This window comes from Scyliorhinus torazame, chromosome 7, assembly GCF_047496885.1.
Source record: "Scyliorhinus torazame isolate Kashiwa2021f chromosome 7, sScyTor2.1, whole genome shotgun sequence".
Lineage (NCBI taxonomy): Eukaryota > Metazoa > Chordata > Chondrichthyes > Carcharhiniformes > Scyliorhinidae > Scyliorhinus > Scyliorhinus torazame.
Genome location: NC_092713.1, coordinates 246,029,519 through 246,044,060, shown reverse-complemented (window position 1 = coordinate 246,044,060; position 14,542 = coordinate 246,029,519). Strand labels below are relative to the sequence as shown.

General features: G+C 44.4%; 1 protein-coding gene across 4 annotated transcripts in view; it reads left to right on the top strand.

The window, feature by feature from the left end:
- Positions 1-14,542, top strand: part of slc23a1 (solute carrier family 23 member 1) — a 138,798-nt gene that overhangs the window by 104,533 nt on the left and 19,723 nt on the right. For all 4 annotated transcript variants that reach the window (XM_072512213.1, XM_072512212.1, XM_072512215.1 and 1 more), the window contains exons 7-8: positions 7,875-8,056; positions 9,419-9,539. In XM_072512213.1, coding sequence (XP_072368314.1) covers positions 7,875-8,056; positions 9,419-9,539 — 303 coding nt within the window. The remainder of the gene's footprint in view (positions 1-7,874; positions 8,057-9,418; positions 9,540-14,542) is intronic.

Below are 14,542 nucleotides of genomic sequence, written 5' to 3'. Positions count from 1 at the left end.
CTCCTACAACTGTGGGTCCGGAAGGGCTGCTGCTACTGACGGATCTAAACTTAAAACTGTGAGGTTTCCCTGCTCTCTCTCGTCCAGGCCGTACATGTTCGCCTGATGTTTAACTGTGGCAAAGAAATGCTGGGGGTCTGAGGTGGGGAGGAACGGTGTGATCTTATCAATTGGGTCACTGTTAAGGGGGTGGAATATAGAAATTCCACATCGTCTGATGTGGCTGTGCGGTGGGTGGTTACAGGGTTCATTGGAGCGTGAACTATCTGCTGTGTGGGTGGGTTGGGGCGCTTTTCTCTTTTGTGGCTTTCCCTGCGCACATGTTCCCTGAACATATCTCTGCGCTGTTTTGTTCAATTCTTCCCAATCAGGGCCGTCTTCCTGTTCTAACTTTCCCCAAAGGTTTCCTGAAAACCTTTTTGAACAGAAAGCAGTGACTGCAGCTCTGCAATCTGCTTCTGGCACTTTGCGTGATCTAGCGTGCTTTGTCTTTGTTCTGTGGTGGCAGCACGGAGTGCTCTTAATGCTGCCTTGAGATCACTACACTATTTCTGGAATGTCTCTACCTGTTTTTCTGTCTTTTCTCTTACCAGGACTGCACATTGCGTGTCCTGATAGGCCTTTTCATATTGCGACTGGAAGCTGCTCAAGTGCGCCTGACAAGACTGGTGTGCCCTTTTGGCGTCACCCACCTCTCCATCTTTTGCTGCCAATTTCCTCCTCAATTCCATATTTTCCTTTTCTACCTCGCTTACATCGACCTTACTCATCCGATGTATGCCCTCAACTTCTTTCCGGAGCGTCCTAACGACCTCCTCTGTGCCTCGCAATTGTGCCAGGCAGGACACGATTGCCATCGGCTTGCGAGCTTTTCCCAAGCTCTTTTTGTGGATCTCGCTCAGATTCTCCCATGGATCTCGCTCAGGTTCTCCCACCAAGTATGTCCTATACTCCCGGGACCTGATTCCTCATTATCACAGAAATCATTCCAAAGGGGCCGTCCTTTCCCTTTGAGATATTTCCTGATTTCTTCCTCCCAAATGGGAAATTGTCCCACTCTACTGCTGCTGGTCGCTGCGACCGTAAATTCCTCAGGGTTCATGAGGCGCTGCATTGCCTGCATTGCCATCTTTCCTATCCGACTGCTTCTTCTTTAAAATTTGGAACAGGGGGCTAAGGTGGTGTTGTAAATGCGGGTATGGCTTTCGCTACTTTCCGAAAATACAGACTTCCGACAGTTTTGACGCAACAAAAATCTATCAGTTTTACCTTATAGCCCTGTTAGTTACGCATGCATACACACACTTCCGAATTATGAGTATTGATCAGAACTGCTTGAACACTTGTGGTTTTCTGTTTCCAATTGGGTTTCTAATTCAAATTTCTTGGGTTCTCCCAGAGTGGTTTTCCACTTCTAGATCGGGTCCCGTCAGGATGTCGCCAAAATGTTGCTCGTTTTAGCCTTAGTTTAATTGCTCTTGTTCTATCACCTTTGCTCTTGAGTTGCCAGGTATCTTTCTGATACCGCCACGTGGTTCAAGTCCGAGTAATGATCGATAATCCAACACACCGCTTAGTAAGAGTTAAATCAACGCACATTTATTATATACAGTAATCAATACTTATACATTAATTCTACTTCTAAGCTACTGCCTACAACTAAAAGGCCAATACTTAACTTTGGAAATGGCCCACCAGGTCAGGGAAACAAATGGCCTTTCGTATGGGTTCTGAGCCTGCGGGATTCAAAGCTGGTACAGGTCGATAGCCAGGAGCGCCTATCTCGTAGCGAGCATTGGAGTTACGATTCTAGCGGCTGTTGTAGAAGGTCAGCAGAAGGATCTCTAAGGGTGCGGAGAGGAGAAGAAGGGTCGATTTGAACTTGGACTCTATTCTTATGGTCCTCTGGGGCTTCCCGCCTTTCGGGGCGGACCCTGAACCTGGTTCCAAGTGATTGGACTTCGTCCCAATCACTTGGTTCGATGTTCTCCAATGCTGGCGCGATTCCTTGATCGATGGGCGGTTTTGGGGTGGTCATTCACCTCTCTTTGTGTAGGCTCCTGCTGGCGCCGAAAGTCTGGGTTGGCTTTGTGTGTCTAATTTGTTGCACATTGTTCCCGGGGATTGCTAATTTATATTCAGATGGCTGGTGTGTTGTTCTGTTGATGGCTGCAGGTATCGATTCTGTCTGGCCTCCCCAGAAGCGAATACACAGTTTTACCTGCAGCTGCCTGTTTGAGTCCTGTTGGCTGATTTTCCCATCAGCCTCTTCCGTTTGCCATTTTAAATCGGGGTTTGGCCATTCTAATCGGGAGTTAGCCATTTTAACTGGCTACAGGTGTAACTCCAAGCATTTGGATTGCGCATCTACCAAGATCAAAAACATGGAACCCATAAAAGGCCCAGCAAAGTCCACATGCACTCGCACTCCTAACTTGCCTGGCCACTCACATTTGTAGAGGGAGTATGATTCTCCTGGCATGAATTGCACCACCTGAATTTAGTAATGGCTTGAGTAGAGACTGAGTCGCCAGACATAGCTCCTGGCGAGCATTTTCATTTTGGAGACTCCCAGGGTGGCCATTATCTATCTTCAGTAGAATTGGGCACTGCCCTGGGTGGGGGACAATTGCACAGGACTCCCAGGATATGACTCTGTCCTCAACAGAGTTCATCCTCCTTGGTCAGATAAGATTTCATGTCAGAGTGCTGTCTTCTAATTCTGCTGTTTGGGATCAGATGCTTCAATTTTGTCTGTTTTGGATCCTTTTGCATCCAGCTGTTGATTTGCCTTGCAGACACTGGTAGAGGCTCTTAATTTTTTTTAGGGTATTCAAGACCTCTTTCAGTGCTGGCAAGGGAATGAGAGGCAACTTGAGGCATTAGCGTTAGCTAATTCCTGGGTGGTAGGTATTCCTAAGGTGCAATTTACACGGCACAACATGGTATCTGGTGGAGGCAACAGGGGGGATTGACTTAGCCTCTTTGTTTAACAAAAAAAAATAAGGGCTTGTGGTCGGTCAAGATCACAAAACACCTGTCATAAACATTGGTGCACCAAGCCCTCCTTCTCAATTTGAGAATACCTCCACTTGGGCATCCGAAAGGGTCCTGAATGAATAGGCGATGGGGAAGAATCATATGTCAGGGTGACTTCCTTGTTGGGGTTGAAATGGGCCAATGAATTGGATGACAGCAGCTGTTTAACTTTCAAGGCCTCCACCTGTGGCACCTCCCAAGGCCATTTTTGGTACATTCACAGTAGTGTATGCAGGGGAATCGGCAGCCAAATTCAGGATAAACTTCCTATAATTTACTTATCTCAAAGGATTTCAATTGGGAGTTGGTGCTTCCCTGATGGCCCTCAACTTGTCCTCCACTGGATGCAGCCCTTTTGATCATTGTACCCCAGCTTCCGAAAATTGTCGCAAGATCTCTTCCAGGTTTGCTGGGTGCTCTAGTTCTGGAGTCCCGATGAGCGGAGTGCAGTCCGCTGCCATATTAGCTAACTCTTGGGAGTATGTTCTCCATAATCTGCTGGAATATAGTACATGCTGACAAGACCCTGAAGGGCAAGCGAGTACACTTGTACCGTGTGCATGTTGATGGTGACGTATTTGTGGGAAGGCTCGTTTAATAAGAGATGTGTGGCTCATATCTAATTTAGTGAAGGTCTGGTCACCTGCTAGCTTAATGTATAGATCTTTAATTCGTGGCATGGGCTACCTGTCCAGCTTGGAAACCGTACTGACTGCAAGCTTATAATCCCCGCAGAGGAGGACCGATTTGTCCAATTAAGGACTTTGTCCAATTGGGTGCTGCCCACTCTGTGAATTTCACAAGTCTTATTCTACCTAGATTTTACAGGCACCCAAGCATCGGGGTCGACATAAAATTTGACTCTGACTCCTTTTATTTTTCCAAGGCCCTCCTGGAAGACTTTGGGTTATTTGCTCATGTCTTCATACAGTCCTGCCACACACAGCCTGCAGACTCTAGCCATGTTCATGCTGATCCACTGAAGCCAATCTCTCCCCATAAAACTTTTGTTACTGCCTTGCATGACGATGAGGAAGTCAGGCTGATTTATGCATGTCGATCACTAGGGTCATCGTGGTGCCCTTAATCCGTAAAGGTTCCCCTGTGTAGGTGGCTAGTCTGGCCCTTGTGCCTTCAAGGAGTTGTATACCAGTTTGGAGGCTCCCCAATGACAGATGGAAGCAGGCGTGTCCTCCACCATGTTCAATGGATGACCATTGACCAGCAGTTTCACCATTATTGGGCCAACCTTCATCATGATGATTAGGTTTAGTTGCATTGTCTCGACGTCTGGGGGTCGGTACACCTGCAAGGTATGAGCCTGTGCTGGCCTTTGCTTCTTCCCTGAGGAGCACACGTATTGCCTAGTCCTACAGCTTTTGGCTGTCCTTTTTACAATGCTTACTACAGTCCATCGTCTGACATCTACAACCTTCCGTACTGGATTCCCTATCATCCTTAGAACTGCCATGATATTTCCTTGACTGCCAGGTTCCGCAAGCTGAGCTCCAATTTGGCAATGGACTATTTACACAAGTGCCTTTAGTTGATGAATGATCACTTTTACAGGAGGCCCCTCCCCTAACTGGAGGACGTTGTTGTTTGACCCTCCCCTAACTGGAGGACGTTGCTGTTTGACCCTCCCCTAACTGGAGGATGTGGCTGTCTGATGCTCCTTGTAACACCTGAGCCTCCTTTTCTGCATTTTTCAGTGATTGAGGTATTTCAATGGCTTTTTAGTTTGGGTTCTGCCAATAACTTTTTTTTAGTTGCCACATTGTTTAATTCTGCACACTAATCTGTCTCGCAACATTTCAGTCCGAGATGGGTCGAATTCACAATGATCTGCCAGTTTCCGCAATCTGGTCAAAAATGCAGTGACCAGGTCCCCGGAGTGTTCTACTGTCCTAAAAGCGGTATTACTGGAGTGTAACAGAGTTTTGGGCATCGCGATTTCCCACTAGATCAGGGTACCTGGGTAGATCAGTTTTTTTCATCATGCTGAATGTCAGGGCTCTGCATGCTGTCAGCAGGATTACCTTCTCCTTATCATCTCCCACAATGTTATTCACGCAGAAGTTATTTACCCAGAAGTAACACATACGTATAGGGCCCAGTCTTCTCCATTAAAATCACAGGGTTAGAGCTTATCCAAAGAGTGGCATTTTTATCTTACTGGAAAAGCTGCCCATTTATGACTCTGAAGTTTGCTCTGAAAAATGTTCTCCTTGTTGCCAACGTAATAACTTTGCAAAGGCAAGTCTTCCAATACCGAAACCTTTTACTGAAGTAGCGGAAAGAGCCGCTACTGCGACTTGCATTATGCACATGTTCCAGCCCGGGGATCTAGAGGTGCTGGTCTGGGTTGTAGCAGTGTTTTATAAGCTCCCACCATACATTTCCTATTGGACAAGCCATCGCCTGCTTAATAGGGGAATTTGTATTCCAGCCCTCTGGAAGATCTATTGATGATCTCTTTCCCTTCCACCCCCACTGCCCCTCACCCTGTGTTTTGTGGCCACCATAACATAACTAAATGAAATGAAAATTGCTTATTATCACAAGTAAGCTTCAAATGAAGTTACTGGGAAAAGCCCCTAGTCGCCACATTCCGGCGCCTGTTCGGGGAGGCTGGTACGGGAATTGAACCATGCTGCTGGCCTGCTTTGGTCTGCTTTCAAAGCCAGCGATTTAGCCCTGTGCTATGAGAACAAAGTTCCACAGCAAGTGCATTTAACCTCCATGTTTCCTGGATAACACCGCACCGAAAAACACACGGCTATAAAACGCGACTCATATTTGATAAGGGGCCTCACTGGGCAATGCACGGCTGAGGCTGCACATCACCATGTTTTGTACAACCAGGAGCTCCGCTCGCTGTGATGCCATTTTTAAATGGCACCCTGATCACCGAGGCCCCTAAAGTGACCCCCAACCCATTTCCCCCCCCCCAACCAAACCACAATGCACTATCGGAGAGTCACTGGCTCTTTCCTCTCTTTCTCTCCCCCCCCCCCCCCCGCCCCCCCCCCCCCGCCGCCCCCCCATCTCCCGAACACCCACGCAGGGCACCATCTGGTCCCCGCTTGTGGAGACTAGTACTGAACGGCACTCGCCCGAGATCTCTTGAGGTGAGGGAAATAGATCCCACACCTCGGGAACCTGCACATTAAAGTGAGATTAGCTGTCTCGCTTTAATATTCAGATTTGTTAATTAGTGATCCTGCCCATAATGGGCAGGATTCACATTGCAATGTCTCACGAGATCATGTTGGATCTTACGGGCCAGGTAGATCTTGGGAGTGAGATCTCCTGGCTCTTATTGGCCATGCTGTGCCCTGACGTGCTGCTTTTCGGGTACAGTGTGGCCATTCAATCATGCCTGAGTGTCTTAAACTCGCTGTGAAGACTTATGGTTGCTTCACCTGCTGTGCCATGTCATATGAAACTACTTTCTTTAAGTACCCAATCTATTTACTTTGTCCAATTAAGGTGCAATTTGGCATAGCAAATCCACCTACCTTGCACTTCTTTGAGTTGTGGGGATGAGACCGGTACAGACACGGGGAGAATGTGCAGACTCCACACAGACAGTAACTCGGGGTTAGGATCAAACACGTGTCCTCGGTGCCGTGAAGCAGCAGTACTAACCACTAAGCCGCCCCACTATCACTTTCTTAAGGTGTAGAACAGCATATGAAGTTCCCTATCTGTCACCCATTTAGCACATCATAAACATTTTTTCAAAGCAGATACAGAAGTGATGGAATTAAATGCCAATAAATAGCATCACTTTTATCTGGGTTTTTTTCAGTTTTGCTTGTTTTTCTTAATTTCTTATCATTCTCATCTTATTTCTATTGTTTTTTTTTATTAGGGTTTCCAATTAAGAGGCAATTTCGCATGGTCAATCCACCTATCCTGCACATCTTTGGGTTGTGGGGGCGAAACACACGCAAACATGGGGCGAATGTGCAAACTCCACACGGACAGTGACCCACAGCTGGGATTGAACCTGGGACCTCGGTGCCGTGAGGCAGCAATGCTAACCTCCACCGTGCTGCCCACATTGATTTTTAAATTTATGTCTGTGTCTCTCTTCTCGGTCTCCTTTTTTGTTCTTTCTTTCCCCTAATGCACCCAGTCCCCACAGAAAGACTGAACCTAACATCATATTTGCATGGATTCTTCAAGCACTGCAAAATCCTGCCGGGCATGTCCTGTTCTTTTCATCACTGACCTCTCACTGGAATGAAATAAATGTCAAAAGAAATTATAATTTGGGAAATATTAGGTCATGATTAATGAAACAATCTGTCTTGTTAAAATTATTCTCATTGAATTCCAACACTGCAGAAAAAGGCCATTCAGCCCATCAAGTCTGCACTGACCCCTCAAGAGAACCCTACTTAGCCAACACCCCAGGCTATCCCTGTAACCCCACCTAATCTTTGGACACTAAGGGGCAATTTAGCATAGCCAATCCAACTAGACTGTACAGCTATGGACTGCGGGATGTAACATGAACTTTCAGGGGAAAGTTACGTGGAGAACTCCGCAGAGGCAAAAGGTCAGTATCGAACCCAGGTCCCTGGTGTTGAGGCAGCAGTGCTAACTACTGTGCCACCATGCTACCTCACATCTTATATTAAGTGCTAGTAGAGGAACTATATTTTTAAAATACATTTAGTTCATCAATTCCAATGTTGTGCTGTAAGTATACATTACTGATCATGGCGAATAATGGTGCCATGGTGCATAAACTCTTGTAAAGCAGTAGTTATTATTTCTGTACCATATTATTTTACTCCAAGCTGTTTCTCTCCATGTTCCAGATACAAGGTGCAATTATAATATCCAGTTTGGTTGAAGTAGTGATTGGCTTTGTGGGCCTTCCAGGAGCTCTGCTTGGTTACATTGGACCACTGACTGTCACCCCTACAGTCTCCCTTATTGGATTGTCTGTGTTCCAAGCAGCTGGGGAAAGAGCTGGATCACATTGGGGCATTTCCGTATTGTAAGTTCACTATTTGTTCACTTAGTTACATATAAATGATTACCTTGATCAAATGAATTAATTGTGATAGCTAAATCATTAGCGTATGATTTTTAAAAAATGACTGGGCAGGATTTTTCTGATGGTGGGGCTTCTACAAGGGAAGGCAAGCATGCTGATCCCAGATGCCCCACCCAAGGTCGAGACTTCTGGGGAGGAAGTTCTGTCTTGTGAACTCCCAATTTGGCTGTCAGCTCTCTAGTTCTGGCAGTGCCAGGGTTTTGAGTGATGGCTGTCAGCTACAGGCAGTCACCAACGAAGAGGAGATTATGGCTGCTGGGCCTGAGGCCTAGTTTGGGCCTGTCTGACTAGCCACAGTGGGTTGGGAGACCAGGGGGACGGAGGATTTAAGGGGTGGTATGACCAAGTGGGAGAGTGCCTCTGATATGAGGCCCTCCAAGGAGCTGCCCTTCCCCCAGGTTTCCTGACAGCCGCTGGCGCAGTAAATGTTGCTGGTCTACCCACCTGGCGAGGGCCTGTTCCGCTGCAATTAATATCGCATTGGGGGTGGGACATGTGGCCATAGAATTTTAAAATGGCGGACAGTTTGTGGTAGGCGAGGTGCACCCTGTCTTCATACCCATTGAAGGGGGACTGTAAAATTTCACCCACCATTCTGTAGTTTCTCAACAAGGAAGATAAACATTCCTATCTTGAAATTTCACTGATTAGCACTCAAATTGGCTGATGCCATCCCCAAAGGTTGGGAATCTAGAGGTTATATCAAATGCACTGTCATATTTGCACAGCAAGAGATGTTACTCTAAAAGTTAATTAAAGCAAAATAGTATGCTCTGAAACTGCATATAACCATGCCATGAATTGACTGCATAACAGAAAATAGAAAACTGTGATGCCTTTACAATTGATCGTAGAAATAGAGCAGCATTTCTTCTCACCCAGTCTCAAATGTTATCAGACAGCAAACCTATTGGCTCAGTGCATGACAGAGGATCTTGTGGAAGAGGTGTCGAGACACTCCCCAGACCATCACAATTTACAAACTGAGATGCAGATATGCCCTCCTTCACAGTTCTTCGATGTGATAAAATGTGGAATTCTTTTTTTCCTTTGAAAGATTAATACATCATGACAGATTATTGGTGTAAAACAGCAATTATATTGCTAATTAGCATCCCTCCAACGGAGAAGCTTATGAGCAAGTTAGACTGGTGCATTTTGAAGCAAATAGCTTTGAATGCTGGTCATATTCTATTGGGAGTACAAAATGCTTGTTCTTGAGTTAATGTTTACAAGTAACATCAGCATTGATTTTTAAAAAATATATATAATATGTACTTTCTCTTTCTCCTCCTTTGTTAGAACAATTGTTTTGATTGTACTGTTCGCTCAGTACCTGCGCAACGTGAATTTTTTAATGCCTGGCTTTAAACGCGGAAAAGGATGCACAACAGTGAAGATACAAATATTCAAAATGTTTCCGGTAAACATAACCCTCAAATCCAAGAGTAACCCTTCATCTAATTTCAATTTTACCTTCTATCATTCCACTCTGAAAGCATCATCAGCAACTTGTATCGTGCCTTTAGAAAGCTTCCCAAGAAGCTTTGCAGGATCACGAGGTAATAAAGTATGGCGCCAAGCCACCTAAGGAGATATTAGCTGGAGTTTTCCTGCTGTTCTCACCAGTGGGAACTTCTGGTCCTGCTGACGGCAAACCCTCGCCGCGGGTTTCCCGATGGCGGGGATGCGTATAATGGAAAACCCTGCTGCCGCCAGCCAATGGCACACCACCTCCACCAACACTTAACATGCCATGAGGTGCGTGGAAAATCATTTGGGTCAGATAATCAAAACCGTGGTCAGAATTGGCTTCATCGGAAAGCAATGCAGAGAGGTAGAAAGATGGAGAAAGCATATTCCAGAACTTGGGCCCAGGAAACTGGGGAGGTATGACTCCCAATAGTGGAGCAATTAAAAATCAGATGCGCAAAAGCCCATTATTAGTCCCATTATTACAAATATCTTGTGGTTTCTGGGACTGGAGAAAATTACTGAGATAGGAAGCGGCAAGGCAACGGAGGGATTTGAAAACCAGGGTGTGAATTTTAAAATCTAGATGTCCCTTTTTAAGTACAGGTGTGATGGGGGAATGGGACTTGCTGCAAGTTGAGACACGGGCAGAGATTTTTGGTTGACCTCTAAAGTTTGCAGAGGAGAGACGATTGGACTATCAAATCTGGGGGAGAAAAAAAAGGCTTGAATGTGGATTCGGGGCAGATGGGCAGAAGCAGCTGAGGTAGCACAATGCTACAGAAGTGGAAGTAGGTGGTTTTGTGATGAATCGGAGGTCAGAAACTCATTTGAGGTTGAATGTGACACCAAGTTTGTGAACTAGCTACTGACTTAATCTCACACTGATGGGGAGAGGGGATGGATTCGATAGTAAAGGACCAGAGTTGGAATCAGGACCAAAATGATGGCTTCGGTCTTTTTAATGTTTGATTGAGAACATTTCTACTCATCCACTACAAGGTGACAGATGAGCAGCCTGGATAATTTAACAAATAGTGGAGTCAAGTGGTATTGGTGAGGATGGACCTTGGTGTTGATGTACATTTTGAAGACTAGCACTTGTGAAGAAAATCTCAAGTACTCTGAATTATTTTCCCATGTATAAATTTGATTTTGCCTCCAGTTAAACATCTAAAAGAAAATATAGATGATTGAATATTTTAGATAAAAAACTTGTGCTTCTTGAATGCAATTTTTAGATTATTAGCTCCTATAGATGTACCCATATCAGTTTTGAAACCTTTTACTTTATAGGCAATTTGCATTATGTAAATAAGTCTCTAGTTGGTTTCCCAAAAACAAATAAGATTAATTATCCTCTGCTAACAAAGGCATTTGGGCTGAAATTTAACAAATGGGCTGTTTACTGTCAGACTTATAAAAAGAAGTCTTGAGGGACACATTATTCAAAACATATTTGACGTGCCATTTGGAAAATCAAATATCTGTATAATGGAGTTCATTCAGTTGCTGTGCAATATCGTGCACAATTTGACTGTTTCTGATTGCACTCATGATACCAGTGTAAAACCGTTCCAGGTGTTACTTTACTTTGGTTTGATCCTATGGGAAGAAATTTTAACTTCAGTATTTTAAAGCTACAAAAGGCTGACTAGCTGATGTCTTAAACATGTAGGGGTGTGATTCAATTAATTGGGAACAAAGTCCCATAGCGAGCGCATTTCGCAGTGTTTCCAGGAGCTCACGTTGTATAAGGAGCCTCGGGGGAATGGCGTCCTGATCGCCAAGACTCCCGAAGCGACCCTGACACCAACCCGACTATGGGACGGTCCCCGGCCCGATTATGTGCGTGCAGCTGGGCACTTGTTTCCCTGGGAGACCCCCATGAGTGATGTTCCATCTGGTCTACGTTTGTGGGGACCACTGCTGAACGGCGCTCGCCTTAGGTCTCTGAGGCAAAGGGAATGAATCCCAATGCCTCAGATACATCGGGAATATGCACATGCGAGTGAGAGTATCTGTCTTATTTAATATGCTGATTTACCAAAAACGTGATCATTCCAGCAATGGGCGGGATTTACATTGCAATGTCTCGTGAGATCGCTTTGGGTCTTGCGAGGCCTTGGAAGCCGGGTAGATCCTGGGAGTGGGGTCTTGGCTTTTATTTGCCACGCTGCGGTGGGGCAAGCTGCTTTTCAGGCGCAGAATGACCATTAGATCACACGCCAAGTTTCCTTTCAGTTGCCTTTTGGAAATAAATATGGTCGGTGTATACTGCCAGATGATCCACTGTCACCTGTTTTATATCCTTGCCAAGGTTAAAAATTTGTGTTCCCTATTAGATATTACAAATATTATTCTTACTGCAGGACGTGCTAGTATACCACCATCTCTCTTCAACATGCTGACTCCTCAAGGCTTTGATTAGTGCTCTGATAATTCCATTAGCATTAGCTGTTCTTCAATAGCTCATCCAATTCCTGCTCATCTGCTCAAACAATATATCATAAGATTTTACTTTAGGAAACATAACCTTTCTTTGCAGATTCTTTCTTAGCATGTGCGTAATACTCAGCAGTGATCAGTAGTATTCATGTATTGATGCTTTTTCACCTCCCTTTCCCTTTTAGAGAGATTCTCCACATCTAACTTGCTTTACCCACAAGGCGTGCCTAGCGTAAAAATGATGTGCAAGAAAGCAGGGTGTCATGGAAGGAGGCTAGTGTTATGTTAGGGTACCTGACATAGCAAGGGTTAATGTAGGATTTGGTGTGTTAGGCTGATTGGTTCGATGTGGACTGCACTTAATATTTACAGAGGTTAAAGCGATGAAGTCACAATGTACAAGAGTTCAGTCTATAGATTTAGTCTTTGTGGTGGGCGATGAATTCTTGTTGATCGCCGCAGAGGTGGATCAGGAGCCGCCTGCACGTGGATAGGCGGGATCGCGGTGGTCGCATGGGCCAGCAGGATTGCTGGTAGATCGGTGGCCTCATGGCAGGGTACGTCCGGAGGCAGCATTGTGGGCGGCGGGGCACTTTGGTCAAGTAGCGGGTGTGGAACTCTTTGCAGTGCCGGTCTGTTGCGCTGTAGCAGGAGGCCATTACATATGACTGTAGAAGGAGGCCATTACATATGACTATTGAACAGACATATAACAGCTAGTAAAGAAACCAGGTCAACAATGTTTTCTTGCTTATCATGAGAAACAAATTAAAACGTGATCTTGATAGGCTGACCTTTTGTCTTTGATTTAAAGAGCATTCTCTATTCATTGTAAGAGAATGCTCCTCGTGTTGCACATAGTTCCTGGTGAACATACGTTCACCATGCAGAAGTCAAAGTCATCTATGTAGATATTGATAACCTACAGCATGGCCCACTGTTCAAGATATTTGTGAATATGCATCAATTGATTTTAGTAGAGGGTACATGAATCTAATTAGATACTCCCTAACCTAAGATTGCTTAACAGTTGAGAGCTTGAAATAATGGGTAAATGGGATTGTTTGCATAATAAATGCTTCAAATTGAGGATCCCATCAGGTTAAGTATTTAATTATACCATCCACAAACAAGGGCAAATCCAAGCAACACAATTTAAAAGAAGCTTAAATTACACACTTTAAGTTTCTGTCAATATCCTCCTTCCTCGAACAATATGATTTCCCCTTTATTTTACTTTTATTATCAATTATGTTTACTCACTGCTCTGCTACTTAAAAAATAATTTCAAGACATAATATATGCAAAGAACATTCAGTTCTGTGCCCATAAGCCTGCTGCTAGGAGGCTGCCTCCAAGTTGCTGTCAGCCAGTTTGATGTCAGCATGGAAAAAGCCCTTAATTGTCCAAACTGACTGCCCCCTCCACAATGACTATGGCTGTTGTGACCGTAGTTTATTTTATTTTTTTAGCATTTAAAGTCTTCGGAGGATATTTCCATCTTGAGGCATCAACTTGTACCCCCCGACCTGCAAAGACAGCACCCTTGTAGGCACTGACCGTTTCCTAGAATCGCTGATACTGCAGTTGGCCCAGCGCCATTCTTAATTGATGGATAGCAGACCAGACCACAAAGCATCAGGTTTGGGACACTGAAATGGTCACAGCCCATGCTTAACGATGAAGGTGGTCTGATTGAGTTTTTCAGCACTACAAGCTTGGTCCAATTCACCTACATTATTCTGACTGAAATATTCTTTCAGATTGACCATTAATTCGGGATTGAGAGATTGATAAATCAATAATTCCTATCGTGGAGGTTCACCGTAAAGAATATCATACAAGACAAGTGAGGCGAACTGTGAACACCTGTAATTATGTGCAAATTGCAGTGACCAAGTGGGAGCAGATAAAACAACCTCTCTCGCTTTAAAAATTTACTGTTACAAATGTGGAGGTTCATTCCTTCAAGTTTTAATGGTTGACGTCTAAAATGCATTATTTTTAATTCTGTTCTCTTTCTCAATCCAATTTTTCCTCTTTGTCAAATCAAGTACATAAAATGAAATAATGAATTCAAACTTGCACCTAGTTCAGACACTCTGCTGTTCATTTAACACTAGTCTGATTAAGGAGCTACACAGCTGCTTGCAATGTTCACACAGATCCCAGATTCCTTTTCAAGGGTCCTGCACTATTTTTATCTTCCACACTCCCTAGTGCAAAATCTTATGGAAATTTTAAATGTCAAAATGAAGTCTTTAAGTTATATTGTAATCTATTTGCCAGCTACAGTATATTCTAGCCCACTGATTCCATCAAACTGAATACAACGAGCCAGAATTTTGGCATGCCTAGGACCAAGCAAACTTTTAGCTTGAGCACAAAAATGCCGATCTTCCTGTTTTCAATTTCAACTCTCACTCTGTTTCCTTCAAGATAAAAATGTAAATATAAATTTAGATTTCTGAGAAGATGAATAAAATATTTAATTCTAATTATGCT